Source organism: Eulemur rufifrons, chromosome 27 (genome assembly GCF_041146395.1).
Source record: "Eulemur rufifrons isolate Redbay chromosome 27, OSU_ERuf_1, whole genome shotgun sequence".
Lineage (NCBI taxonomy): Eukaryota > Metazoa > Chordata > Mammalia > Primates > Lemuridae > Eulemur > Eulemur rufifrons.
The window spans coordinates 21,011,529-21,038,235 of record NC_091009.1 but is presented as its reverse complement, the minus strand read 5'-3'; the positions used below and the strand labels follow the sequence as shown (position 1 = coordinate 21,038,235).

Below are 26,707 nucleotides of genomic sequence, written 5' to 3'. Positions count from 1 at the left end.
CTCTCTTCTTGTTGAATAACTAGACTACATTTTCCGGGCCTCATGCATCTGGATAAGGTCATGTGATCAGTTGTGCCATTTTTGCATTGAGGTGTTAAGGAGTGGTTGGCCCTCTCTGATCTTCTACTTTTCCCATTTATGGGAGGACTCCAAGGCCCTGAGTGATGGTGGATCCACTAGAGGGAATTAGCTGACATACTTATATGAGCCGTAAGAGTCTAGAAAGGGATACGGAAGAGATATAGATATAGCTAAGGTTTTTGGTTTTGGTTTCTGGGTGAATTTCATTAAATAAAAGAGAAAACACAGGGGGAATTATGGGGTGGAGGCTTTGAGACTAGTTTTGTTTTAGACTTCTTGAGTTTGAAGTGTTTTTGTGGCAACTAGGCGAACTTAAAAATTAAAGTGTGAATATTTGAACTAGAGTTATATAGTTAGGAGCTGAGGCATAAATACTAGCTTGTGTTTGAGGCAACAGAAAAGAGTAGAGATTTCTGGTATCGTTAAATATGTGGATATTTGGAAATACACTCTCAGATAGTCTACACCTGTTATGTGTAACCTATATTTTTTGGACCACATAAATTTATCTGAGTAGGTATTTGTTTAACTGTAATATATCAGATCAACCTCAGTAAGTTGAAGATGGTTTTAACCCCTGGACATGATCTTTGCTACTAAATGCTACTGTTGATGGCAGTCTCCAATTGTTGGTCAGAAATGTGGTCTGAGCTGGAACAAATTTTCAAATATAGAACATGCCCCCTCTGTTGTAACGGAGTGCCTGGAAATTCAAAACAGCTGTTAGATGTCTATTAGTCTTCTCCAGCTGCCATAACAAAATACTAGACTGGGTGGCTTCAACAGCAGAAACTTATTTCTCACGGTTTGGAGACTAGAGGTCCATCACCAAGGTGTGGCAACCTTGGTTTCTAGTAAGGGCTCTTTCCCTGGCTTGTAGACAGTGGCCTTCTCGCTGAGGCTGGTCATGGCCTTTCCTCTGTGTGCAGAGGAGAAGAAAGAGAGCCAGTGTGTATTCATGCAAGCTCTCTGGTGTCTCTTCTTATATGGACACTAGTCTTATGGATTCAAGGCCTCACCTTTATGACATCATTTAACCTAAATTATTTCCTTAGAGGCCCCATCTCCAGATACTGAGAGTTAGGGCCTCAATATATGAGTTTTGGGGGGAACCAAACATTCGGTCTATAACAGATGGGCTAGTTGAAAGTCCTCCTGCAATAGCAATTAGATTATGCTTCTCACATGCTCTTGGATTATGTTTAGAGATTATTATTGCTATAGTTTGGATATGGTTTGCTCCCACCAAAACTCATGCTGAAATTTGATCTCCAATGTGGCGATGTTGGGAGGTGGGGCCTAAGTCGAAGACGTTTTGGTCATGGGGGCAGAGTTCACTTGAATGGCTTGGTGTCTTGCTCTGGCAAGACTAGATTTGTTTTCACAGGAATGGATTAGTTTTTGTGAGAGTGGGTTGTTATAAAGCCAAGATACCCCTCAGATTTCTGCCTCTTTCAATGTGTTTCTTCCACCTTTGACCTTTTCTGCCTTGTTTTCTTACACACAAAATCTCTTGCCAGAAGCCCAGCAGATGCTGGTACCATGCTTCTTGCATTTGGCCTGTTAAATCCCCTTTTCTTTATAAATTATCCAGTCTCGGGTATTTTGTTATAGCAACACAAAAGGACTAGGATAATTATCAATGTCAGTGATGTCCTGTAGATCAAGGGTCAGCAAACTATGGTCTATGAGCCAAAGCTGGTCCATTGGCCTAATCTGGCCCCACACCTGTCTTTATACAACCTGTGAACTAAGAATGGTTTTTACATTTTTAAATGGTTAGGGGAAAAATGAGAAGAATAGTAATTTGTGACATGTGAAAATTATATGATAATGAAATTTCAGTGTCCAAAATCAAGTTTTATTGGAACACAGCCATGCCTATTTAAAGTCATCTATTGCTGTTCATGGGTTACAATAGCAGCATTGAGTAGCTGAGACAGACAGAGACTGTACGGCCTGCAAAGTCTAAAGTATTTACTATCTGACCCTTTACAAAAAAATAGTTTGTTATCCTGATTTAGATCAATTACAGTAAATCATTCCTTTCAATAGGTCTCCTAATTTATTTGTCTAGGACTGAATTCTTCAGTCATCTCTCATTAATAGGGTCACTGGGAGGTAGTTTTGTTCAAATGTAAAAACCTGGAAGGACTTTATTATAGTTATTTTATGATGGAAGTTTTGATCTTGCTCACAGATTCTCCAAATTAGAGTCCAGTTACCCAAGTTCTACGGTGCAGAGCTCTGTGTCATTAACTAAGTAGTTCTCAGAAAATTTGACCTTATCAAAAATGCTTCTTGAGAAAAGTCTTTACTCTGCCTAAGGGTACTACTGCTCACATGAAGTGGAAAGATTATCTTCTTGGATAATAATCCTCCAAGTCAGCCTCCTTAGTTTTCCTAGCAAGCTATCTCATGTCTTCTATCTAGTTCATGCATCTGTCAAAAACAAGCAACTGCACTTTGAAAAGTCCCTAGTTACCTTAGTCTCTTATTGTCTCCATATTTAAAGAGATGGTATATTAGATGCATTAATTATTCATCATTTTATGTTTAGTTTTAAAAACAGGATAGCGAATTTCTGCTTTTTAAGTGAATTGGTATGGGAGATTAAGAGAGTTAGCTAAGCTGTTGTAACCAAGAATCCCCCAAATACAGTAACTTAATTAAAATAAATATTAATTTGTATCTCATATAATAGCCTCAACATGAGCAAAGCAGATTGTGCTCCATGTGGTCCTCTAAGAATTCAGGTTCTTTCTCTATGCAGATTTGGATCTCTTAGCTTGTTGTCCATGCCTGCAGAGTTCAAACTGAGAATGTGGCCATGCTCCAACTCCAGTCCAGTCCAGCAGGAGGATGAAGAGAGGACAGGTAAGTGTAAGTAGAGTACAAGGGAGGAAGGCCAGATTACAACAGGTGAATGGGAGGGAAGAGAGTGAAAAATGCAGATGGAGTCTGTTTGCTTTGATAATTGGAGTAACAGGAAAGAGGACAGAGGAACGAGGTGAGGCAACAATGGTGGCTGCTTTTTAGAAGAGGTGAGATTTGGAATTATTACTATTTATAAGTATTGCCACCTGAACAAGATAAATTCAGGCAAAGTCAGAAATTCTGCTAGCTATAAAATCTGGTAGTTTCTGATTAGAGATCAGTATGACACAGATGCTTTTTCTGTGGTTTTAAACTTGTTCTCTTTTTTATAGAATGTTTTTTTTTTCCCCCTTTGGGTAGATGCTAGATCCAGATGGGATTGCTGGGGCAGATGGTAGCTCCAATGTTTATAGCAGCACAATTCTCAATTGCAAAGATGTCCAAACAATCCAAGTGCCCATCAATATGTAAGTGGATTAATAAAATGTGGTATATGTATACTATGGAGTTCTACTCAGCCATAAAAAAATGGTGAACTACCTATTGTATTATCCTGGATGGAGCTGGAGCCCATTTTTCTAAGTGAAGTATCACAAGAATGGAAAAACAAACACCACATGTACTCATCATCAAATTGGTATTAATTGATCAACACTTATAACATTCATTGGGTGTCAGGCAGGTGGGAGGGGGAAGAGGGGATGGATATATTCACACCTAATGGGCGCAGTGCATACTGTGTGGGGGATGGGCACACTTGTAGTTCTGACTCAGGTGGGGCAAAGGAAATATATGTAATCTAAACGTTTGTGCCCTTGCAATATTCTGAAATAAAAAAAATAAAAAATAAAAAAATAAACTTGCTCTCTTAATGGTGATACCTTCATTCTTTATGAATTTTTCAGAGTTCACTGAGATATTATAATGCAGGAATCAAGTCATTCATCTTTGCATTCCCACTGCCCAGGACAAAGTAAGTGATGAATAAATATTTGTTTAAGGAAGGAAAGAAAAGAGGAGGGAAGAAAGGGAGGAAGGTAGAAGAGAAAGAGGGAAGATGGAAGGAAAAGGAAGGAGAGCAAGACAAGGAAGATTATATGACATAAGAGATGAACATCTGAAGGTTGGGGTGAGTGCTAGACAGACTGTACAGTGGACATTTGGATGATTTTTCATTCCTTCTTTTTCAATACTTTCCTCTCTCTCTCCCCTCCAGTGTTTTCTTGCTCTTTTCTGGCCATCACTGGGAGGCGCTGCCTCCCCTCTGCACTCCTTTCTGTGGGCATTTTTGTAGTTTGCCTTTTATTTTAGAGGGGGCAGTCAAATGGGAAGGATCTTATTAAATCATTCTTGATAAAGTGCTAATAATCATTAAAGCTAAATACACGAGAAATAGAAGAAAATTTGATTCCTGAGCCCTACATTTGAGTTTGGGAACTGCTACTTACTACCTGTAATTCTGGGTAAGTTACTAAGTTTCTGAGTATTGTATGAATAATTAGGTGAGGGTGTTTTAGTATCTCTTCTTATAAAATTGTGATTTTTAAAAAATCACCACTATAATTTATCTTCAGTGTATTTACTTTAGGCCAGAATATTTTGTTTGATTATATAGAGAAAGGATAAAGACCTCATATCTCCATCAGGACCAGAAAGATGGGATCAGATGTCAAGGGCATGACCTGTTTAAAGAGGCAGCCACTACCCAGTGCCAGCTGATATCTTCCTTCTAGAATTGTGGGAAGAGTTTCACCCAATCATTTGACTTTTCAAGTGAATTCAAAAATCAACTTTATGTGAAATCTTCTGATTATTATATCTTGGCAAAATATTATTTTTTCAAATACCGTAGGCAAAACAATGCATGGAGAATGGAGGAAGGAAATATGGCCCGTGTGCTGCCAGTTTGCAATATCTGCCCCCCAAAAAATAAATCAAAGAAATGCAGGGATGCTTTCACCTCACATGACATCACATGTGATGCTAATGTTTAAAAGCTGCCCTTCTGAAATTTTCAGTAGCTTATGCCTGTCAAACTGTGATTGGTAAAAATTCACCAGAAACATTTTGCTCCCAAATGATGTGGAGGGTCACAGTAAAAAAGAATATGCTTTAAAAAAATACCTTTTATGTTTTTTTTTTGCAAGGCAATTTTTAATAAGCAAATATTTATAAATTTAAATCTTATGATTTTCAACTACAGGTATTTTTAATCTACGGTTTCATGTCTTTGAGCATTTTAGACTGTACGCCAATTTTTTTTGCTACCAGGAAAGAAAACAATTTACAATTAAAATCGCAAAAAATCGGTGGCTTTTCACAGAGGATTGACTAGTTAATTTACTTAAGATAGCAGGTTGCACAGAGGTAGAATATGATAATGCAACAAACTTTCGCAAGGCTGACCCTCTTCTGAGAGTTAACCTTTGTGCTCACAAATAGTTATCTGAAAAATTTCTAAGGTATGAATGGAAATAACAGCAGATTGCATTACCTACATCCCGAAGGTCAGAGGTTCAGATTACCAAGGTAATGAAACTTCAGTGAGCTGCTTCCGATCTATTAGGTTTGTCAGTTTTTATAAGCACGCTTACTTCAGGAATGCAATTATAACATAAAGGACCTATATTGGTGAAAATTCAGCAGCCGGATCTTAACAGAAGTATTCAAATGTCAGATGTGGAGGAGACCCTACCTTTAGGAGTAGGCTTTTAAAATGAATCAGTTGGTGAGATGGAGCACAGAAGAAGAGGGAGATGAGTGAAAATATATGATACGTAAACATTCCCAGATAAAAATTTTGTATTTTTCCCAGAAGTGTCTCAGATTGTAATCATAAGCATCTATTAACTTATATTATTTCATTAAAATGGTTTCAGAGATCCCAATAGAGGTATCACAGATCATTAGAAATCTGCAACCTTGTAAGAACCCTAGAGTGATAGTATTTTGTAAAAATGAATTATTTAGTGGCAATGTAGATGAACATAACCAGTAATTAATTTAATTTACAGTTAATGTCACCTAATACTGGTTTCATTTACAATTGATATCACAACACACTGGGAGAAAATTCACTCAGGTGTCCTAAATGGACCATTTCTCTTCTTAGGTTGTCACAAAACTCAAGGCTGGATCAAAGTCACACAGTAACCGGTAGTAACTTTATGTCTTTTTATATAGCAGCAGATGATTACCCTAGGGAGCAGAGTTTTCTTTCATAAAACAAAATATTTTAATTGGGCCTTTCCAAATCAGATATTTCTCAACACTTGGTAATACTGTAACAAGTTTTGATTCAACTGTTTGCCAGCAGTCGAGGTATTCCTGGAAGAATGATCACCATACATATTTTCACAGTAGATTCAGGGCTGCGTTTATTCTGATTTTCAAAATGCATCATCACAAATGAGCAGATCAGATGTTAAATGCTAATCTGCTGTCCAAGTAGCTCTGAAATTTCAGTTATTGCAGCTTCTAAAGTTGCAGAGGGCTGGGGAACCTGCGACCTTGGGGCCACGGGTGGCCTTCTGGATCCTTGCGTGCGGCCTTTTGGCTGAATCCAAATTTTACAGATTTTAATAAAGGGATTTGTTCTGTGAAGTCTGGATTCGGTCAAGGGGCTGCGAAAGTGTTCTGAACAGGACCAGGGGCAGACCCTGCATTTTTTAAGCAAATCCAATGCTGACATCCAGGTTTCCCGTCACTGTATCAAGCTGGAATTCTGTCCACAGCCAGTGCTGAAGATGATTCACTCAGAAAAACCTTTCACGCTATTGCAAGCCAATTAACTGTTTCTTACTAATGAGTATGAGTTACAAAGTATCAGGCAGAGCTATCTCAAGGAAGGTGTACAATATTACACTGTATCAAATTAATAACAGGGACATTTGCATCACAACTGGCTGTTGTGACCGAACCTACAATCTCCATCCAAAAGGAAGGAAAGAAGGGCGAGCAGGAGGCCCAAGAAGGGTGTAGACCTAGGAGGGAGAGTTTGCTTCTCAAGAGGAATAGCACAGGGACTTTTGTCTTTTTAGTTTTTATTTTTTAACATGTCCACATTTGCTCATACAAGAAAGGGAAATAAAGATATGAGAAGCTTACTTACTTGGTTTAGTCCAACGCACTGCTATGGTTGTGTGATTAAGGACACTCGCTGTAAGATTGGCTCCTCTCTCTGGAAGACCAGCTAAGGTAGTCACGGTTGCTACTTGGCTTGGCGTAAACCCCACGCTGTTGTGTACAAACAGTTTATACTCGTAGGTTGTAAATCTAAAAAGTTGTTTTGTTAAAAAAAAAAAAAGTACATAAATTTCCATTTTACAGAAGATATAACACATCATTTCTTTTTTCTTCACCAAATACAGGATTTCCTTCTCCCACCTCCACAAAATGCTCACTCACCTTTTTTGCCCTAGGAAATACATTATTTTCTTTTTCCTCCTTACACAAGACATATTATTATTTTTATAACTCACCAGCCTTAACCAAAGCATCAGGGAAATCTTTTATTAGGAATGCTAAGCAAATATTGCTATTTAAAACCAATTGTGGTTTATCATTTTCTTATTCTTATTGTTTTCAGAGCGGTGAGGATTACAGCTCAATTCAAGATGCAATTACAAACCTGGCCACCTGCCAGCTTTCTATCTGCATTTGATCCAGAGAGTTTTATGCTCTTCTTTTCAGAAACTCATCCATTTTCAAATATCAGGATCCCTCATCACCAGTTTCTTCCTGTACCTATGCTGCTTTCCCATAATCTCATTGCAGACAGATAAACCCCTAAATTAAATTGTAACTGTGACTAAAGTGTACAACATTCTCCTACTGAGAGTTTTGCTACGGTGAGCTGTATTTTGCCAGTGTGTGAACATATTTACGTGAGTCAATACAGTGAAAACTGAATATTACTTTGCAGAAGGCGAAAACTGACACGGTGATGTGATAGGAGGAGGACATTCCAAGTCATATATTAAACTGACAATAGAGTAAAGCCATCAATTCTTCATTCCTTTTGGCTTTTTTGGGATGAAGATCATCAGGCTTTCTTTGTTTAGTTCAAAACTGGCTAGGAAAATGCTATTTATAAGGCCAGGCGCAGTGGCTCACGTCTATAATCCTAGCACCCTGGGAGGCCGAGGGGGGTGGATCATTTGAGGTCAGGAGTTCGAGACCAGCCTGAGCAAGAGCGAGACCCCCATCTCTACTAAAATTAGAAAGAAATTATATGGACAAAAAGATATAGAAAAAATTAGCCAGGCATGGTGGCATATGCCTGTAATCCCAGCTACTTGGGAGGCTGAGGCAGGAGGATTGCTTGAACCCAGGAGTTTGAGGTTGCTGTGAGCTAGGCTGATGTCACGGCACTCTAGCCCGGGCAATAGAGTGAGAGGCTGTCTCAAAAAAAAAAAAAAGAAAAAAAAAAAGAAAATGATATTTATTGACACTGGCAGGCTATGACTGGACAATAACTTAGACTGAGACACTTGCTTAAACATCTTGTGCACACGTGGCCATCCCAGGGGCATTCAGGACTCAGGGCAAACACTGGCCTCAGATCATCATTACCTAACTTGAGTTTATTAGATGATCAAGGAGACCTCACCTCTGATGCAGGAGCCACAGTATTTATCTCAATATATCACAACCTCTGGTGGTCATGATGCAAAGGGAGGCTGCCATTTGCAGGACTGTGCCAAATCATTTGACCAAAATTAAGTCTGGATTCCCAGTGCATTTTGCTACCACCTAGGTAGAAGAAGTCTGCTTGACCCATCCTGTTTCTCATTCTTGTCCCAAAGATATTTTTTCAGGGTTCTGCCTCAGCCACATTTAAGGGTGTTGCTTTGCTTTGGGGACTCCAGGAAAAGACTTAGTGACTTGTTGAGGCTGTTTATCTATTTCTCCCAAATAAGTGCGATCACCAGGGTCTTCTACACTTCTCTGCTTTTCTCTCTCTTCTCCGGTGCTTATTGTCTTTCTTTTTTCTCTGCTTTGTGTGCTGTAGTGGGTTGAATTATGTTCCCAACCCCAATGATATTTTCAAGTCTTAAACCCTGGTACCTATGAACGTGACCTTATTTGGAAATAGGATCTTTGCAGATATAATCAAGTTAAGATGAGGTCATACTGGATGAGGAAGGGCCCCCAAATCTAATGCTGGACTGGAGGGAAAAGAGAAGGAAATTTTTATAGAGATGTAGACACACACAGGGAGATCTGGTCATGTAAGCACAGAGGCAGAAATTGGAGTTACACTGCCACAAGTCAAGGAATGCCTGGGGCCACCAGAACTTAGAAGAGGCAAGGAAAAGATTCTCTTCTAGAGCCTTGGGAGGGAGTCTGGCTCTGCAAACAACTTGATTTGGGACTTCTAACTTCTGGACCTGCAAGAGAATAAATTTCTGTTGTTTTTAAGCCACCCAGTATATGGTATTTTGTTATGACAGCCCTAGGAAATTACTACATATGCTTTTTAGCAAGTACTAAATAGTCCACATGACCAAGATAATTAAAAAATTAACAATAGTTACTTTATATGTATCAGGCATTTTCTACATGTATTAATACATTCATTCCTCATAAAAACCCATAAAGTGATATTATAATACCTATTTTGAAAATGAGGAAAGTAAGGCTCAATGATTTAAATAACTTGTCCACATTGTTAAGCTGATAAGTGTAAGGGCTGGGATTCAAATACAGACAGTCTGATTCCAGAGCCTGCTCTTTTAATCATGACACTACACCACCCACCTAAATAGTGATGATAATAATAGTAATAGCAACCATAATGATAATCTGGTCTGTCCATACTTGGATGATGTCATATCACCAGGGCTTGACCTTTTAATTATTTTTCTAGCAGAGGAGATAGATTTTGCTTATGCATCCAAACAGTCTGGCCAGCTTTCCTTTGCAACCACTAGTATGAATATGAAGGATGGAGAGTCAGGGTTAAGAGGGTAGCAAGCCCATGACAATGGAATGAAATGTAGCTAATGGCTCACATGGGACTTGAACCAGTGACCTCAGCTTCATTAGCTCTTTCCCTGGGAAAAATACTTATAATTATTTTTTACTTCATAAAATGGCTTAAAAGAAATGTAGCTAGACTCCAGATGCCCAATCTCCCCTCCTACAATATTTGAACTTTTTTCTTCCATAAGTCTATGCTCTTACACAATTAGTAATCTTTATGGCTTTAAAGTGATACCATGTTTGTGGTTCTTTTCTACATGTGGAATTAAGAGCATAAGGTGGCACTAAAATAGTTAATTGTAAATAAATTCTGTAGCATCTTAGTTCTTAGGATACTTTAAGGTACTTCATCATAATGTGGGTATGGTGAAATAGACAATTTCTGTCTGCACAGAAGAAATTTAGGCCTCATAGATACATGTAATTGGGAAGCCTGTTTTCAAGGTGGTACTAAAATTTTAGAGCAAGAGATGGCTTAGTTTATCTGCTTCAAATAATAAAATGTCTGTTAAATTTTACAGATTAAAAAGAAAATCTGAGAGCTTGAGACATTAAATGGCTTTGCCTAAGCTTGTACAACTAGTTAACAGGGCTCGCTGGGCACGTGGTTTCCTCATTTTCAATATTAAATTCTTTCCACTATTCATTATTTTATTTAAGTGAGAAATCAGCAGGTATTTCACTTGATGCTATGCATTTGCCTTTTGAATATTCTTTAACTTTTATTAAGTTAAATTTTTAAGGAAATAACATCTTTAATTCTCTTAAATACTGAAATACACTGCTTTCATTCTATCTCAAAATCTAATCTTTATGTAGTAAGGATATATACTCATGACTTAACTACATGTATGTGTTGGTTATATTTCACCACTTCATATCAAAAAAGAATGTATTAGTTGGCTTGAAGTGCTTTTTCCACTCTATGTATACTGTTTTTAAAATGGACTTAGATGCTGATTATTGATATCAAATGGGACGTTCCATCTAGTTACTAATAAAAGAATACCTTTAAAAGAAAAATGCTAGATCAATTGACATCATATACTCATGGCAAAACTTATTTATACCAATCAATTCCTTCCCTACATACTAATTGTGTTTCCTAGACATGTCTTGAAAAATGCATCATTTCAAACTCTGTAGGAAATAGCTTTTGCTATCTGCAAACTAAATGAATACTTATGCTGAATCTATAAAATAGCTAGTAAAACCAATTGTTTGTAGGTCAATTTAGCAATATTGGCCTACTACAATAATTTTTCCCTAAATGATTCATTTGTTTGAGACCATCTTCTAGTCCTAGGTTTCCCTGCCCCCCACAAACAGACAGCAAATGGTAAACTTTATTGTTATAGACACAATTACAGTATTTTTTCTTATAAAAGATAATATATATTAAAATCTTATGGGACAATACTCATTTCAAGATTCAGTTATTATTACTATTACTAGATTCTGTTTAAATGATGCAGTTTTTAACCTGTTTATTTGCCGAATAGATAATTTTAGAAATGAATGCATGGATGTTTCATAGTTACTAAAGCATTCAGTCTCAAAAATTTCAGGTCATTTATATAATTTGATAGGTTAGTGACACAAAAATTTACCTGTCCAATAGAGGAATTATCCCTACTGAAACTTAGCAAAGTGCTTCTTTTAAAAATATATTGAAAACAAATTATATTGTTCTTTCATAGTTGCTATAACATCACTTTATTTATTTATTAATTTATTCATTCATTCAAAAATATATATTGGATACTACCAATATGCCAGATGCTAAACATAATGAAGTTGATATCTGTCCTCCTGGAGTCACAGTGCATATAAATTTTTATAGAAATATGGTTTTAAATGAGAACATCTAAAATATTTATTCATTTGTTTCTTTTTTGTTAAACACACATTAGATGGAGCATCTAATATTTAACCGTGGCTAGCTAGGAAATCTTCAGAGAGGAGGTAACATTTGGGCTAGGCTTTGGTGACAAGTGGTGTTTTGTCCAGTGAAGACATTTGTCCAGCACAAGACATTATTCCAGGGCAAAGTGTCTGAAGGCTCATATCTTGAAAGGGTCTGATATGTTTGGGGAGCCAATAAAATTTTTCAGTGCAGCTGTAGCATGCCTCGGGTTATTTTCATCAGAATTAAAAATGTGTCAACTTTATTGATGTCTTAACAGAATTCACGTGTCAATATTGTCACTAATATAAATGATGCTTCTGAAAATGCAGGCTATTTAGTTGCTTCTTCCAGTAACTCTTCCTCGTATCTGCCACAACCCAAAGTGTGCTTTAGTACAACAACACACAAGTGAGGATTTGAGAAACCTCAGATAGTACACTGTTCCTTAGATCTTCAAACCTTTTGTAGGAATAAATAAATAAACCAACAATGCCATACTGTTTTCATTGCTTAAATCTGCTGTTGTTGAAATTTTCCATGGATGGTAGGTACATTTTCTTTAATTCTATCTGTTGATTCTAAAAGCGAGACTGAAGAATTTTTGCTTTCGAAATTGAAGAGTAATGTTTATCACACTTAAAAGTTTTTATAACATAATACTTGTCTGATGGTGAGTGAAAGTTCCTGTTGTTTCTGTAGGTATCTATACCTATACTACCAGAATGTCATAGTCAAAATAATTCTGCTATAATTGCCATCTTTCTTCTACTATGCCATCAACAGGAGAAAGAAATACAGACAAAGAAAGCAGATTTTTTTTTTTCCCCTAAGAAAATGGTAGGGGGGGACCTCCTATGACAAAATGTATCTTTCCAGATTTAGAAGCTCATTTTTCATGAGGTAACATTTAATATGATGACACTTGGAAGAGGATAGCATGAGGTGAATTTAGAGCAAAGCAAAAAAGAAAAAAAAAAAAAATCCCAACAGAGAAAAGCACTGTGATCAATTTAATTTGAATGTGAAATAGATACATTTTCACTCATTTTGAATTAAGCACATTGCTATGAGATGGCACATCAACGTTGACAGAAGTTGGCTTTTATTCTTCAACTCAACTTTTATTCACATGTTGGTATTAAGGAAGAAAGTAAAGGATGTAGTACCTCATCTTGGGAGTCATGGGGGAAGTCCTTTCTCCCACTCACCCTTCCTATGTGTAAAGTCAACTTCTTCACTTAATAGGTATAACTGGGCAAGGGGTGGTGGCTCACGCCTGTAATCCTAGCACTCTGGGAGGCCGAGGCAGGCGGATTGTTTGAGCTCAGGAGTTCAAGACCAGCCTGAGCAAGAGCGAGACCCCATCTCTACTAAAAATAGAAAGAAATTATCAGACAGCTAAAAATATATATAGAAAAAATTAGCTGGGCATGGTGGCGCATGCCTGTAGTCCCAGCTCCTAGGGAGGCTGAGGGAGGAGGATCACTTGAGCCCAGGAGTTTGAGGTTGCTGTGAGCTAGCCTGATGCCACGGCACTCTAGCGCAGGCAACAGAGCAAGACTCTGTCTCAAAAAATAAATAAATAAATAAATAAATAGCTACAATTGAATACATTTGTATTACAGAAACATGTGTCATGGAATTGACTCAGTCTTTCCATATTAACAAAGACAAAAACGTCTGTGCACATTTAATCTCATTACAAAGGAGGGGGACAAATTTATTTTTTTAATATTATTCCACATGGAAACAACAGCCTCTTTTAGGACTTGAAATATTTTCATTTTAGTGGGCTTAAAAAATATATTAGAATCCACATCAAGGAGATTTAAACTTAGATTTTATGATACATTTAGCTTAAGCATTTCAATCTTAAAATAAACAAGTCCAACCCTTCTTTGAAATAAGATGAAAATTAACTTTGAATGCTTTCTTTTAAAGATAATACAATTAGCAGATTCTCAAGGAATCACATAGAGGTCTTCATCCAAACTCACCACAAAAGAAATACTTTTAGGAATTTATAAATCCTTGAAAGGGATAGGAGTTAGAAGACATTTTCCTTCATAAACTTAATGACAGCTAAATCAACATTTTTCCTAAAACAGTAAAATAACCCTATTATTTCTTCCTTCTTTAAATCCACCAAAAAAATAAATAAATAAATAAATAAAAAAAATAGAAGGGCATGCTACACTGTCTTCTTAGCAGTTTTATCTAATCTCTTAGGAACTAAGGCAGTATTAGGTGCTGAAAATTGTACGGGTAGATTGATGCTTAAAATGAAGGAGGTCGCTGCCCTCTTGTTAAACTCTGCCTGACTCACATCCGCAGCATCAGATGATAACAGCACGTTCACCAGATTTTCCAAGTGATGAAAATGTCAGGACACCCAAAGTTATGGTTCCCCCAACAACCATAACGTGGCCACTTTGCACAGAATTATTAAGGAAGAAAAGTTAGAAACTCACATTAGTATAAACCTGCGGTTACACTGAGTTTGTGTTTACACAAGCAGAGCAAAATTCAGTAATGAGGCAACTAGCTTTGTAACTCAGATGAAAATTACCCCTTATCAAAGATAATCATAAGAACAAAAAGTACTTTTATTTGAATTAAATTATCTTGATAATTGGCTCAAGATTCTGCTTTGTACAAGTAGCCATGAAAGAAAAAAATAACTGCTAAAATGATCTTAATTTCAGAAGACAATGATATTTTAGGTTAGATGGGTGTTTTGCTATGTATTATAAACGTATACTTAACCAGAATAGACCACTTGAAGAGGGAAATTGACTTCAACTTATATTTACTCTCACAAATAAATTCATAAAGAGATGCCTAGTGAATCTTAATTTTACTTTTTCTATCAAGAAAATTTCCATTGAAAAGCTGATTCTAAATGCACCTATAGTGATATCAAGGCAAGATGGGAAGAAACACTTCAATGCTCCCTGTCTTTATGTAGATGTAAGTTAAGAAGGAAATAGGGAATGATGGACTGTGGGGAAAATAGGAAGTCACCTATTCCTTCTAAAGGTATTAAAATTCAATTAAAAAACACAAGAAAACATAGCTAGTCAAACAAATAAATCAGCAAATAAATATAGGTCAAAGGGAAGGGCCATTAAAGAGCCCTGTGTGCAGTGTGAGAGACGCTGTCCTCCCAGCGGGATGGTGAGCATTGGCTGCTGTCAAGGTGGGCAATGGCAGAGTCTGACCAGACAATGTCACTCCCTTTTAACAGAAAAACATGGCGTCCACCAGTGGACTCATTGCCAGTTTTCTCTCAGATTTGTGAGACACCCCCCTTAGAAGATAGAGAAGTCATGAAGACAAAGCCCCTGCATTGGGACAGATCTGATAATCTAATGTATCCAGACAAGCCAGGCCAGTGGATCGCAATGATAATACTGATACATTAGGAGATGTGCTACGGAAATGCAGTAACGGGGAGCTGATTCAGACCAGCAAGAGAGTGAGCAGGGAAGCCTTCCTGGAGAAACAAGCTTCTAGGCCAAGACTTGAAGGATGATCTAGTCAGGCAATGGGAAAAGGCAACACTGGGTGCAATGGATGGAGCGAGTGCAGCTTGTTGGAGGCAATGAGTGCACACGCAGCAGCCTCAGTAAGGAAGGGGTGGCAGGCAAGGCTAGAGCTGGAAACAGGGTTCAGAATAGAGCCACTGAGTGGTGGGTCTAGAAAAAGAACCACTCTGATAGAAAAGATATTGAAAAATATAATAGAGCAGTTTTCATAAAATAACATTCATGTTTTTTTTAAATTCAATCACACTGCTTGGATGCATGAAGATTTAAAAGTCATTCAATCCCATCAAATGAATTCATTTTATAGACAACAGAAGTGACTCCCAGATAAGTCAGGTGATTTTCCTTAGGTCACAAAGCTAGTTCTCTAGCACAGGATGAAACAGAACCCTCATCTCCTAACTCTCCCATGTAGCACTCCTGTCTGACATCATTTATTTGCCCATTTCATTTCTTTGAATTCCAGACTGAAGTCTTTTAAGTCTCAATCCTGTTTACTACATATGTTTTTGTGGACCGAACCAATGACTTACAGGACTTACAATCACTTTCCAGAAATAGTAAGCTTTTATAAGTGCCCAGTAATTTCCCCAGTTTCATATATGTTCAGTATTTCTAAATTCCTCTATTACATTTCATGTCTAGATAGAGCTGTGACAAAGGCAATAGGTTAAGGCTCAAACACCTCCAAGTTCAACTTCAAAAGGCTTATTTTAAGCATGCCGTTAAGATGGCAAACATGAAACATGCTGACTGTTACAGTTCGATGATTAATGCCACAGATAATAACCAAACATGTTTTATTGCATAACTGATAACGTGCTCACACAATGAAGACACTAAGATACTTTGAACTATTCAACATGCCCAAAACTAAATGCCAGCATTTGTTTTTATAGTTTTTGTAATCTCACCTGCTAAGACCCTTATCTTCATAAAACCACTGAGTTCCTGAATAAATATTGTGCCACCGATTTAAATCTTCTGGGGGATTTGATGCAAGTGGTTGCTGGATTTTACGTCTCAGAAGCTCATATCTAAAGCAAAAGACAAGCAGGAACATCAGGATTATCTCAACTAATGTTATTACCAAAATTCAGGTTGCTTTGTGGTATTTGTGTGTGATATATGCATGCAAACCTCAAGAATGACATCTTTGAAGTTTTTTTCAGAGAAATATTTTTTTTTTCTGGCTCAAGTTTCATATGTTCAATTATTTTAAAATAATCAGCTACAGTCACATTTTACTATTATTTGTAAGAATAACATTTTAGTTTCCTTTTATTTCAGATTTTCCAAATCTTCATTGCTATTTTCACACAATGAAGGAATACAAAAAGCTTATCAAGTTAATAATTTCCTAAGACTACTCTCATCAATACTTTATAAACAATGATAATATTATCAACTCCGTATTACTGGCCAAGTATCAAGTTCAGGTTGTTACAAAGCCATTTCAGAATCGCAACTCTTTCCTTTCATCTTATCTATACCCCTGACCACATTATTTATAAGTTTCCCGATAACAGTAACATGCCAAAGAATTATTGTGTTAGCTTTAGAATTTTGAGTCATATTTGTGCCAATGTATCAGAACATGCATTAGGTTTGCCTAACGTATAATAAAGCTGTACTTTGAAACTCAAGAGAAGGGTTATGTAGAGAATCCTTAGAGAACAGTGATTATTGTTTTTAGTCCTTGCAATATTATGATGATATTTCTATTCATACTTTGAGAACTTTTACGGTTATGTGTAAGTCAAGATATATAATTAATAGTGTATGAAAGTTTTGAATTAGGAGATATCCAATAAAGAATTAGCTCTTATGTGAGTAAAAGCCTCCTCCTTCCCTACTTCTTGGAGGGATAAGACTATAGCAAAATCTGAAATCAGAGTCACTTTCTCTTACCTCACATTGGGTCCATTTGGCTTGGATGGCGGCTGCCAAGAAATGCCAACATACGATTCACTTAGTGGAATCACTGACAACGGGCCAACGTCCTGAGGTAGGGTGGGCTGGGTGGTAGCATAGGTAGGTAAACTCTCTGTGCACCCTCCTAGGTGTCCATTCCCCCCTGAGCAAGCAACGATGGTGACAGAGTAATTAGTGAAAGGAATAAGATGTGTAATTATTTGACTTAACACTGAGGAAGTCACATTGGTTATTGTGACGTGGGGGTCAGGCATGCGGATCTCATAGCTAAGCATGTCTCCGTTCTGGATGAGTGGGGGTTTCCAAGTGACCTGCAATAAAAGGCAAACTTAGAATCAGTGTGACAATACGGGAACAGAGCAACTGAAATTCACAAGGCCTAGAATTTCGCTCTGTCTTGTTTTCAGTTCATTTTCCAAATGCCTACTTTCCACTTAGCCCTTTGCACTAGACAGTAATGAAGGGTTTGGGATCAATTAGCAGTACACCAGGAACTCAGTGAAATGCTGTTTCCTGGGTTTGGCTTTTAGGCGTGATACTTTCTGGGACTGTCAGACTAATACACACCTTGGTGGTTCATCTCCACTGTGGGTGTTCCGAAGGACACGGAGCGAACACATGGAGAAAATTCACACATCCACATGCATCAATAGGGCAGCGACAGGATTTGATAGTTTTCTTGTTTATAACTCAATTAAATGAAACATCAGAACTCCATGCTTTGGATTGTTAGTGTACATACTAAGTCGGGTTTTTTTTGGAGGATGGAGGAAGGAAAATCATAATTTATATTTCCTGAAGATGCACAACTGAGTTCCAGAATCTTACCTGTACATAGTTTAGCAAGTAAAGCAATAAGAACACATCATATTCTAAGGGATAAGATATGTATAGAAAGCATTTTAAAAGGCAAGCAAAGGATGGTCCTGTTTAGCTGATGCATGGTGTTGAGTATCAGAAGAAAGAACATTTTGTAATGGAATACCATAATGTCTGAAGTTTATTTTCTTATCTGGCTAAATTTTGCAAGAACATAGGGGTAACAAACTCATGTTTTTGTTAGGGGAAAAGGATCCTAGAAATATGTGCATAAACTACTAAAAATCACTTATTTATATGCTATCATGTTTCATCTCTTTTATTATTACCTTCCAGTGTTCCTTTATAAATACTAGTGTATTTAATCTCTCAAATAGTCTGTAATCTTCCTGACAACAGGACTAAATTTTATATTCATTTATTGCCATGCACACAGAGGTGGAGTTCAGTAAGTAATTGTAGTCATCGCTCATTAGATTATATGTTTTCCTTAGCATACAGTGATTTTGAAACTTGAAAAGCCAGATTTTCACAAGGTGATATATTGCTATCTACACTTATAAATGTATACAAAATCAACATCAAAAAGGAATAATAGAAAAATTAAAATAGAGAGGGATTGACCATAATTTTTTACCTTAAATCAAATAGAAAATGTTTCTTCTAGAAGGAAGATGACCTGAGTTTTTGTAAGAGTACTCTTACTAATAATTGGTGACAAACTGGACCCCCACCATGGGTTAGTTGGGTAGTTGCCTGATGATTATTGTGGTAATTTATAATTAACAATGGGTTAATATCTACCCAAATTTTACTACACAGGCTGAAATCATTGTTAATCTTAAAAACTTCTTGGAGAGTTCCAAGAGGAGATTCCAGGATCAAGAGAAGTTGGAGATGTGTTCCTTATGAGTACAGAGGATTTGTCTGGATGCAGAAAAGATTTAAAAGAAAAAAACCTAAAGCAAGCAAAGTTCGCAGAGCAGACATACGGTTCTATTTGTTGTGGATGTGCAAATACTCTGTGGACTTGGAAAATTAGTCAAGGTCAAATTCAAGGGACTTCCTGGTATTTGTAACATAAATAAAAAAAAGAAGAGCTCTTACAGCTAAATGCAACCCTACTGATCTGAGGAATATGACTTTCTTGCCTCTCAAACCAGAATACTTTGAAATTTCAGGTCAGAGCTTGGCAACACTTGAAAGAATTAAAATTTAGGAGATAGCCTGTGTTACTAGTTGAGCTAACAGTGAATTGATCTGGAACTCAGTATTGAGGCTGAGAAAAAGCGTTCATAAGATAAAACTTGAATAAGATATCTGCCAGCAGAGATTAAGAGATTTGATGTAATGACTCTGGAGATAGTCATTTGAAGATCTAAAAACCCCTATTTTCTTCATTATAAATGTTTACATTCAGAAATTAGCTATTTTTCTCATTTTTAAAAAAGTTACAAACTTAGAAAAAAATGCCTTTTGAGAGTAATAAGTTAGAAGAAAGGAATCTACTTCTACAAAAAAATTTTAGGAGGACTAAATAACACAATCTTTTACATATGGAGAAGGACATTGTCATTATAGTCAGTAGGCTAACAGAAGTGATATCTAATTTGATCACCCTGCTGAAACTATACTGGAGTCATTATAGGTGTTTAAGAAGCTGCAGACTTTTACTAACTCTTTCAGATCAGTGATGAATGGCTCTAAAAAATCAAGGCACTTTCAAAATTCCCCATTTTAAGCAGAAACTTAGACACATAGTTTAGTTGATTAGCTTCAGGTCTGAAGAAAGTTAACACACATAAACATTGTGACTGACTTACTTCTTTAACTCCATCAAACTATTTTTAAGAACACTGTGAATAAGAGTATTTATGAAGATTGATATTATGGGTTAAAAGTGGGCTAAGATATGACAAATGTCCCTAATATTTGAACCGAGCTATATACCATTAAAGCTGTGTGACTTTGAGAAAAATGCTTAACATCTCTGGGCCTTTGTCATATGTGGCTTTTATAATTTTGTAATATGTTCCTTCTATGCCTTAGCTTGTTGATGGTTTTTATCACGAAAGAGTGCTGAATTTTGTCAAATGTTTTTTCTGCATCTATTGACATGATCATATGGTCTTTGTTTTCACTTCTGTTTATGTGGTCAATCACATTTATTGATTTCTGTGTGTTGAACTATCCTTGCAGCCCTGGATGAACCCCACTTGGCCATGGTGGATTATTTATTTGATGTGCTGTTGAATTTGGTTTGCTAGAATTTTATTATGGAGTTTTGCATTGGTATTTATAAGGGATATTGGTCTTTAGTTTTTTTGAGTCCTTTCCTGGCTTTTGTATCAAGATGATACTGGCTTTATAGAATGAGTTGGGAAGAAGTCTCTCCTTCTCAATATTATGGAATAATTTCTGCAGTATGGGTACCAACTCTTCATTGTAGGTCTAGTAAAATTTGGCTGTGAAATCACCTGGTCTGGAGCTTTTTTGTGATGGAAGCTTTTTTATTACTGCTTCAATCTTCTTGCTCATTATTGGTCTATTCAGGAGTTCCATTTCTTCCTGGCTGAGTCTTGAGAGGTTGTGTGTTTCCAGGAATCTGTTCATTTCCTCTATGTTTTCAAGTTTATGTGCATAGTGATTTTCATAGTATTCACAGAGGACACTTTGTATTTCTGCTCCCAGCTGTAGCAGTGGTGAGCTATGTGGTGAAGTGGCCCCAGCCAACTGGAAAGTCCACTTCTGGAGGCGGGGATGTCTGAGATTCTCAATCTGACTCTCAGGAGCAGGTTTCACTCTTCTTCCTCCTCCCCTCCTCCATAGTCTCTCTCTGGCATCTGCCAGCATGCAGGAGCTCAAACTATCTGATCTCCCCATCACGGCACTGCAGGCTGGGAGCTTCCCTGTCTAGGATCCTGCCCTGGCCTGCGAGCACAGCTTTCCTGTGTGTGTGTGTGTGGGGGGGTGGTTCTCCATGAATGTGCTGTGGCTGGGACCCACACTGCACTCTCTTTTCAGTTCTGCCCTTGCGGGATATCTTGCCTCCTGAGATTAGTTGACAGATGTCCCCTTCATGCCCCTAAGCAACACTATTGAGTGACGGGGGTGCAAGATCTGGCCCTCAGGCCTGTCCCTGAGTCCTCGAAGATCAATCTCTGACCTTGCCAGGGAGAAGCATGCTGGTCCTGAATTGCCAATGGTTGCTCAAGCAGGTTTCATGTCCTTCCACTTTGGGGTGTGTCCTGCTCTGATGGAGCAACCAAGCAACGGTACCATGGAGAGCAGGTGAGCAGAGAGCTCACAATCTGAGCACCATTTAGTCCTCTGGAGGTCTTTAAGAGGAATGGTTTAAGCCTCTCTGTGGAAGCCCTGGTGTGGTGTATGTACCAATAAGGAGAAGCAGCAGTTCCTGAGAGTTCTGGCTCAATGGTCTCTCTTGGCAGCCACAGGTGGGGGAGGGAAAGGGGAGAAAAAGAGTCTGGATGGAGGAAAGATAACACTTCGGTTGTCTCTGTCCCTCTTTCCAGAAGGCAGCCTGCTCAGAATGTCCAGGCTCTGGGGTCACACAGATCCCCTGGGAACCACCAGCCCCCTGTGGCTCCTGCAGTCTGGACTGGAGTTGGGAAATGTTTGTATGCAAATGAGCGAGATGAAAACTGAGGGGCTGAAGCCCCCTGTGGAGGGCAAAGGCAGATAGTGGGTAGAGATGCAACATGGCACATGCCATCTTGGCTTGGGTCTGTGATGATGGGAAGCACCCCAAGAGGGCTCGCAGGCTGGTGTTTTGTCCTCAAGAAGCTTCCAGTTCATTGGCAACAGTAGCTTTTGTGCTCATGAGGGTAGAAAGGCTCTCCAGCAGCTCAGGAGCCTGCTGACTGCCAGAGATGTGAGGGAGGGAGAAACAAACTGCTCCATCTACCCTTTCTGCTGGACTCCAGCCCTCCTGTGCATTGTCCTCTGCTGATATCTTGCTCCTGATTCTGCTCTGCAATATCTTCCTACGGAATCTTTTGTAAGTTCTGACACTTTTCCCTTAGAATTACACCTGCTCTATGTTTGTTTGTTTGTTTGTTTTTCATCTAAAACTTTTCCTTCTTTCTGAGACAATCTGGCAGCTAGTGTCTCTGGTCAGCCATCTTCCAGTACAATTCTTAAAACAAACTGTCCTTTCACAATGAAATAAAATGCCACTGCTACAAGAAATGAAGTTTCCACATATACTTGTATCTACATCTAAACTCTTTAGTTTGCCCCAATGACCATTTTGTCTGTTTTTATGCCAACACCATATTGTGGTAATCCAGTGGCGTTAGAGTAAGTTTACATACTAAGGAAAGTATCACCTCACTATTCTTTTCTTCCATAATCTTCTAGAATATTTTCAACCATTTAGTCTTCCATTTATACTTTAAAATCATTTTATCTAGTTTGAAATAAAACAAGCCAAAAACATTACTGGCATTCTGATTTGAGTGATGTTAGGCTTATATGTCAACTTTGGAAGGATTGACTTGTCATGGAATTAAGTCCTTTTGTCCCAGAAGATGGCGTATTTTCCATTTGTTACAGTGTAAAGAAGTAGAGAAGAGCTTGGACTCCTGGGTGTGAATCCCAGCTCTTATTCCTTATGTAATCTTATGCAGGTTACTTAATCTCTCAAGTCTCAGTTTTCCCGTCTAAAAAATGGAGATAATAATGGCATCTATCCTACAGGGTTGTAGTAAGAATTAAATGAGAACAACTCCCGGAACACATTAGGTTGGTGCAAAAGTAACTGCGGTTTTGAACTGTGAATTTTAAATCATTATAACCAGGCTCAAACACATGTTTATTAATCAAATTCACAATCATTACAATCAACACAGTTTTGGCAATGAGAAATAAATTTGTTTATTCCTGTAGTGTAAAAATCTGTGCTTGGGGATTCCATGAACTCTTGGAAAGCATTTTCTGCATCCTGCTGATTGTAGAAGTGTTTTCACCACAAAAAGTTGTTGAAATGCTTGAAGAAGTGGTAGTCGGTTGGCGAGAAGTCAGGCGAATATGGTGGATTAGGCAAAACTTGTAGCGCAATTCATTCAACTTCTGAAGCGTTGGTTGTGCGACGTGTGGTTGCGTATTGTCATGGAGAAGGACTGGGCCCTTTCCATTGACCAATGCCGGCTGCAAGTGTTGCAGTTTTCGGAGCATCTCATTGATTTGCTGAGCATAGTTCTCAGACGTGATGGTTCCGCTGGGATTCAGAAAGCTGTAGTGGGTCAGACTGGCAGCAGACCACCAAACAGTGACCGTGACCTTTTTTTTTGTGCAAGTTTGGCTTGAGGAAGTGCTTTGGAACTTCTTCTCGGTCCAGCCACTGAGCTGGTCTACTTTTCCTCGCATGTCACAATCTGATCGAGAAATGGCTCATTGTTGCAGACAATAAGAGAAGATGGCACTTCAAAAGGACAACTTTTTGATTTTCTGTCTGCTCATGAGGCACCCACTTATCGAGCTTTTTCACTTTTCCCATTTGCTTCAAATGCCGAATGATCATAGAATGGTCAACAATGAGTTCTTTGGCAGCTTCTCGTGTAGTTCTAAGAGCATCACCTTCGAAGATTGCTCTCAATTGATTGTTGTCAACTTCCGATGGCCACTCACTGTGCTCCTCATCGTCAAGGCTCTCTCTCCTTTGCAAAATTTCCTGAACCACCCCTGCACTGTATGTTCGTTCGCAGGTCCTGGGCCAAATGCATTGCTGATGGTGCAAGTTGTCTCCGCTGCTTTACGACCCATTTTGAACTCAAATAAGAAAATCTCTTGAATTTGCTTTTTGTCTAACATCATTCCCATAGTCTAAAATAAATGTAAAATAAATAGCAAGTAACAAGTCATTAGCAAAAAAACATAAAGTGAGCAATGTGCATTAAAATGATGTATAAAATAACCACATTTAAGAATGTATTCCGGCCGGGCGCGGTGGCTCACGCCTGTAATCCTAGCACTCTGGGAGGCCGAGGCGGGTGGATCGCTCGAGGTCAGGAGTTCGAGACCAGCCTGAGCAAGAGTGAGACCCCGTCTCTACTAAAAATAGAAAGAAATTATATGGACAACTAAAATATATATATACAAAAATTAAGCCGGGCATGGTGGCGCATGCCTGTAGTCCCAGCTACTCGGGAGGCTGAGGCAGTAGGATCGCTTAAGCCCAGGAGTTTGAGGTTGCTGTGAGCTAGGCTGATGCCACGGCACTCACTCTAGCCTGGGCAACAGAGTGAGACTCTGTCTCAAAAAAAAAAAAAAAAAAAAGAATGTATTCCAATATAAATGGCAAATTTCAACAATGCTAAAACCGCAACTACTCTTGCACCAACCTAATAATATGAACTCAATAAATATTAATTGTCATTATTTTATTTTTTTGTTTATGGCTTAATTTAAGCAGACATCAAACATGGTCCATCTTTAAAAGTTGATGAGAATGATGATTATGACTCAACTTCCTTTACTGTGGCTTATGATAAAACCTGTAAATGAGTGACTACGTGTACATAACTGAGTGAAGCTACACATAAATATGGTCTGGGAGACACTATGCCTTTTGGTGCATATGCCAAGGCTGGTGGTTCCGGCTGTCTGAGTGAGGATTCTACTGCGTAAGAAGAACTGGGAACTGCAGGTTTGCTCTCTTATTCTCCTTTAACTGTGAGAAAATGGGCAGAAGCATCAAGGTCTAGAGGCTCAAGATATCTCCAGAAAAGGAGGGGTGTTTTCTTTCCTGCATTACAGTTATGCAACTTAGTTATTTCTACATATTATTTCTTATTAGTTTTCAATTCAAAAGCTTCAGTGTAGTAGTCTATACTTTGACTTTATCTTAAATACCTTTTTCTTAATCTAATTTTACTTTGAATTTTTGTTAGAAATGTCTACTGAATTTTACAAGTCCTTTCTCTGCATCTATTGATAAAAATATGGGCTTTCTTTTTTAACTGGTTGATGCAAGAAGTATGTTGAGAGATTTCCTGACGTTGAACCATCCTTAGATTTTTGAAATCATTTGTCTTGATTTATCATTCTTTTAATATACTTAATTCAATTTGCTAATCTTTTACTTAAAAATTTTAGATCTACATTCATATATGAAATTAGTCTATAGTGCCTGAAAGAGGCACTCATAAAGACATGCATTTATTTACTGATATTCAACAAGTTTCAATATAACTAAAATTATCAGTGTTATTGTTAATAATATTATTGATAATTTTCTTTATCCAACCTAATACTTGGAACAACTCAGTAGTAAATGTTAAATTAATTTCTTAACCAATACATTAATGATCCTCCTGTTATTTCTCATGAATATTTAATCTATTTGCAATTTTGACTTTTAAATTTTATATTTTACAAAGAGAAGTCATTGTTTAGCTGTCATATACCTCTGTTTACTGCCAGGAAATGTACTTTTGTAAAGTCTTAAGATCTTTCTGAGCATAATGGCAGCCAATAATCTGTTATTTTAATACTATTTAAATAATGTATAGCATCAAATACTAGATTCAGTTGAATATTCCTACCAATTCTCTTTATTGATAAATTTATTTCCTAGTTATGAAATGGGCATTAATATAAAGTGTGAGTTTCTAAAAAGTTATTACTAGTGTACAATGTTCATATATTTCAGGCACCTTCTTAGAGATTTTAGATTCCTGCCCTGGGGTTACCAATGCCTGTGAGCCTTCGGTGAGTGCCTGCAAGATTAACTCTCCAGCTAAGCTAGTCTAAACTTCTCTAGCAAGCTGACAAGCCATGTATATTGTTTCATTCCTGTTACAAAATCAAAAGAAGGGGGGGAAAAAAAAGAACCAAGAAAACTTGTTCTGGATACGTTTGATTATATCATTTATGTATGCTGAATCAAGTAGAATTATACATCGAGTTATTATTTTTTTTGAAAATATTTGTTTTTTTGAAGATCTGCTATAATCAGCAATGCCTAGTTATAAAATTTTTGTTAGCAAGAATCCAGAACAATGTTTGTTCTGTAGCTTTGCCTTTGTGAAAGGATGGTGTTTGTTACGTTTCAACATATTGATTGGTATTATAAGACTACCAAAGTTTTGCAAAACTCCTCCAGGATTGCAAAGAAAAGTCATTTCTGGAATGATTAATAACTCTAGGTTTGTTTGAGTTTTTTTGCTTTGTTTTGTGTTGATCTTGAATGAAGAGCAATTCTTAAGATTGCTTAATTCATATACTAAATATTGTATATTGTGTACTTAAAATTAATTTCCTTTTAGTGTTTAAGCAATAGAATTCCATACACTTTTGATATTTTTTATCACAAAGGTGTGTTGCTTTGACCAGTCTCATATTAAAACTACCACCTACCTAATAAAGACTTTTAAAAATAGCTTTCTGTTGGTAGGCTAAATTAAATCTCTTCAACAATTTACACTGTTTAGCATCACCTAGTGTTTGCTTTTGGTGGGGGAGAGAGAACACACAACAGATCCAAGTAATAATTTCAGCAGATGAACTTTGCTGTTATGCAAATGTCCTT

The 26,707-nt window shown here is 37.5% G+C and overlaps 1 protein-coding gene across 1 annotated transcript in view; it reads right to left on the bottom strand.

Annotated features, from left to right (window-relative positions):
• Positions 1–26,707, bottom strand: part of USH2A (usherin) — a 611,994-nt gene that overhangs the window by 190,195 nt on the left and 395,092 nt on the right. The window contains exons 41-43 of the mRNA XM_069459264.1: positions 17,314–17,648; positions 16,317–16,439; positions 7,070–7,233 (exon numbers count right to left, since the gene is read on the bottom strand). Coding sequence (XP_069315365.1) covers positions 7,070–7,233; positions 16,317–16,439; positions 17,314–17,648 — 622 coding nt within the window. The remainder of the gene's footprint in view (positions 1–7,069; positions 7,234–16,316; positions 16,440–17,313; positions 17,649–26,707) is intronic.